Raw genomic sequence first — 3544 nt, 5'->3', positions numbered from 1 at the left:
CTTTCTGCCCTCCAACTCAAGAGGCAGAGAGAGAGAGAGAGTTTCCCTTGAACCCTTTGACCTTTGCTCCTATTCGTCCTCCTCTTCTACTCTAAACCTCTATGTGTCCTGTCTCTCCTCCTCCTCTTCCTCCTCCTCCTCCTCCTCCTCCTCCTCAACCTCGTCCTGTCCAGGGTGAAAGCAGGGATGCTCAGTGTTTATATATTTATATAGGGTGGAGCAGCGTCCAGTCACTGGGTGAGTTCTAACGGGGGTCCGCTCCGAGGCTCTGCTGCGCCGTAATCCAGGTTCTGACTTCGCCCCCGTCACAAAAAATCCTCATAGTCCAACAGTTTGGAGTGCTGACGCGTCTTCCAAAGGCGGTAGAGGCGGAAATCGAAATACTTCTCAATCATCTCTTTGCCTTGAGTGGGAAACAAGAAAACAAATTCAAAAAATCAAGTAAATAGAAATCAAACTGCAGATCCAGTCTCTGCACAGACGGCGGCTCGGTAATGGACCTCATCTGGATGTAAATGTCCTCAAAATCAAGATATTTCGTGAAATCGGCGAAACATTTGAGGTGAAATAGTTTTTCGGTTCACAGATTTTCACTTAGATTCACTTCTGATTGAAGCAATAAATCAGTTTGGATTCTTTCCCCGGAGCGTGTAAGCGATCCTCCGCATGCATTTCTGCTCCTGCCGTCATTTCCTCCCTCAGCCCATTAAGCCTGTGTGTGTGTGTGTGTGTGTGTGTGTGTGTGTGTGTGTGTGTGTGTGTGTGTGTGTGTGTGTGTGTGTGTGTGTGTGTGTGTGTGTGTGTGTGTGTGTGTGTGTGTGTGTGTGTGTGTGTGTGTGTGTGTGTGTGTGACCCACCCTGTGCAGACAGCTCCAGCGGTGACTCGAACTCGACAGAATAAGGCCTCATCAGATTCTTCAGTTTCTGAAACAGCTGTTGGCCCGAGATAAGAAAACAAACGGCTATAAATCCAAATGCACACACAGGCACAACCTCAGCAGGGGGAGTCTGTGTCTACAGATATACGGACACACACACACACACATGCAAGTACAGCAGTAAATCCAGCTAATTATTGTCTGAAGTGATGTGCATGCATTCATCCTGAGCAGGTGAGAGGAAGGCAGGAGTCACAGAGCTCCTCCTCCTCCTCCTCCTCCTCCTCCTCCTCCTCCTTCCCCGTCTTGTATGTTTCAGTCTTTCCGTCTCCATCTGTTCCATGACCCTCTAAAGAGCGTCCCACACTAAGACAATTTGTAGTCTTGTAGTGTGTGTGTGTGTGTGTTTTCCGAACGACAAATTAAGATTAATTTGCAACAGAGATGCAAAATGGAATACAAATGCTTTTATTGCTGAGATTCCTCCTGCAGTTCCTCATAACGCTTAAAGAGTCACAATGATTTCTCACTTTTAGTTCATCTCCCGACCGTTACACTCGTGCTAACGGATAAACCGGCGGAATAACAAGGAGTCTGAGTCGATGCCAAGATTTGCATGGAAATGACGATGGGGAGGCGCAGAGAAAGCTGGAGGCACACGATAAATCTCTGATTGTGTCGCGTGGCACAGGCGGGTGTTTGTGTGTCTCCCCACAGGCTCTGGCTGCTTATTGCTGCTACAAGACGGACAGATTTGTTTCTGCTGATAAAAAAAAAACAGAAATGTCTGCCAGTCGGCCCACGTCCGCCATCACTCCTTCCCAAAGTGTGTGTGTGTGTGTGTGTGTGTGTGTGTGTGTGTGTGTGTGTGTGTGTGTGTGTGTGTGTGTGTGTGTGTGTGTGTGTGTGTGTGTGTGTGCAGAGGAGCTTATAAATGTCACGAGTCAGACGGTCCAAGAATTCACTTTGCAAATGCTGTTTTTGTTGGGTTTTGTCACTTTGGAAATGATTTGATTAGCCACACCCACAGTGTATTTGGTGTTGAGTTAATGTGTGTGTGTGTGTGTTTATGGCCTCACAGACAGGAGGTGGCTCAGGTTTCTCCTCTGTGCAGTTTAACCCAAAGCACCACACCGGAGTTCTTAGATCATTTATGTGTTATTCCCACCGGTACTTCCTGTCTCTTAAACTCGGCTCAGGTTTACGCCTGATTAGATTATTTTTTATAATCTGACGTCGGGATTCAGGTTTCTGCTTGGATTGTCTGCAGCTCTGCAGGCAGGAGTGATACAGGAGTGATACAGGAGTGATACAGGAGCATCTGAAATCACTGCATGTGCTGAAACTGCTGAAATATAAAGTTTTCAGACACACACACACACACACACACACACACACACACACACACACACACAGTACCCCTGCAGAGTTACAGTCACAGTCTTCTTCTATTATCAGGAATCCTGAGACTGAGATTCTAAGAAAATGGAAGTGTGTGTGTGTGTGTGTGTGTGTGTGTGTGGTCGTTATTGCTGATGGCTGCCAGAACTGTCTATCAACTCTGGCAAGGCTCTGCTTTATGTAACGCAGCATTTTGGCAGACATGACTGGAGCAGACAGGTCAGACAAGCCCCGCCCCCTCAGCTATTGTGTCTCTACGTGTGTGCCCGTATGTGTGTGTGTGAAGTAAGCGAATGTTGCAGCCACTCAGCATCTGTGCATTTGGCTGCATCCAGACACATTACAGAGGATGAGATAATAGTGGCACAGGTGGAGGAAGAGGGGGGTGGGGGGGAGGAAGAGGAAGAGAAAGAGAAGCGTCCAGAATGATAATATGGTGATTATCAGGCCGACTGTGAGCCTCCATATGAAAACAGAGGGCAGTAAACAGCCACATAAACAGGAACAACAAACAGGATTTGTGGCAGTATGGAGGATTATTATGATGATTAACTGTGAGTAAAAAACTCTCCAAGCTCCCAGCCGCATCGCTAAGTGATTTAATAATACTAAAGTAATGAGCACTGTGGGTATTGGGCATAACCACGACATTTTATACTTGGTTGTCTCTAAGCATTAATTGTGTGTTGGCATAAATGTATCTAATAAGAGTTTGGCATAATTATAGAAGCATCGATGATCTGTGAGCTCCGGTGTAATTTGCTTTTGTATGATGTCTTGTCTTCTAGCTGACAGATTTGACTAAGAGCCACAGGAGGAAGTGACAAATTACATTTTTATAATTTTCTTGTGTGTGTGTGTGTGTGTGTGTGTGTGTGTGTGTGTGTGTGTCCCTGTTGTGTTCTGCGTGCGTCTGGTGTCTGACTTTAAATTACCAAAACATCCAAGACACACAAAGTCAAAATGCGTGGACCCGATGTGTTTTTGTTCCTGAAATGTCCCAGAAATCCTTCAAACTGGCTGATCATATTTCCGGGGCTTCACAATTGATTTTAAATAATGAAATTGCAATTATAGCAGCTGATCCTGACTCATAACCTGAAGGCAGTGAGATCATGAAGGCAGTGAGATCATGTCAAAATCCAAGAAGAAAGAAAAAAATATTGATTGTTATGCTATTACAAATATTTCTGCCCCCTGTATTAAGAGCTACACTTTGTTGACGGTCCCTAACTGGTGGCTTCAGGCTGCCTCTGCCCCTCCGT

The 3544-nt window shown here is 45.8% G+C and overlaps 1 protein-coding gene across 1 annotated transcript in view; it reads right to left on the bottom strand.

Annotated features, from left to right (window-relative positions):
• Window positions 1–305: 305 nt before the first annotated feature.
• Window positions 306–3544, bottom strand: part of nsmfa (NMDA receptor synaptonuclear signaling and neuronal migration factor a) — a 28267-nt gene continuing 25028 nt past the window's right edge. The window contains 2 exon segments of the mRNA XM_076143352.1: window positions 306–403; window positions 858–933. Coding sequence (XP_075999467.1) covers window positions 306–403; window positions 858–933 — 174 coding nt within the window.

The sequence above is a fragment of the Genypterus blacodes genome, unplaced genomic scaffold, assembly GCF_046128005.1.
Source record: "Genypterus blacodes isolate CSIRO-AG114 ecotype Tasmania unplaced genomic scaffold, CSIRO-AGI_Gbla_v1 ptg000023l_1, whole genome shotgun sequence".
NCBI classification, from domain to species: Eukaryota; Metazoa; Chordata; class Actinopteri; order Ophidiiformes; family Ophidiidae; genus Genypterus; species Genypterus blacodes.
The sequence above is the reverse complement of the archived record's forward strand: the minus strand, read 5'-3'. Positions and strand labels throughout refer to the sequence as shown.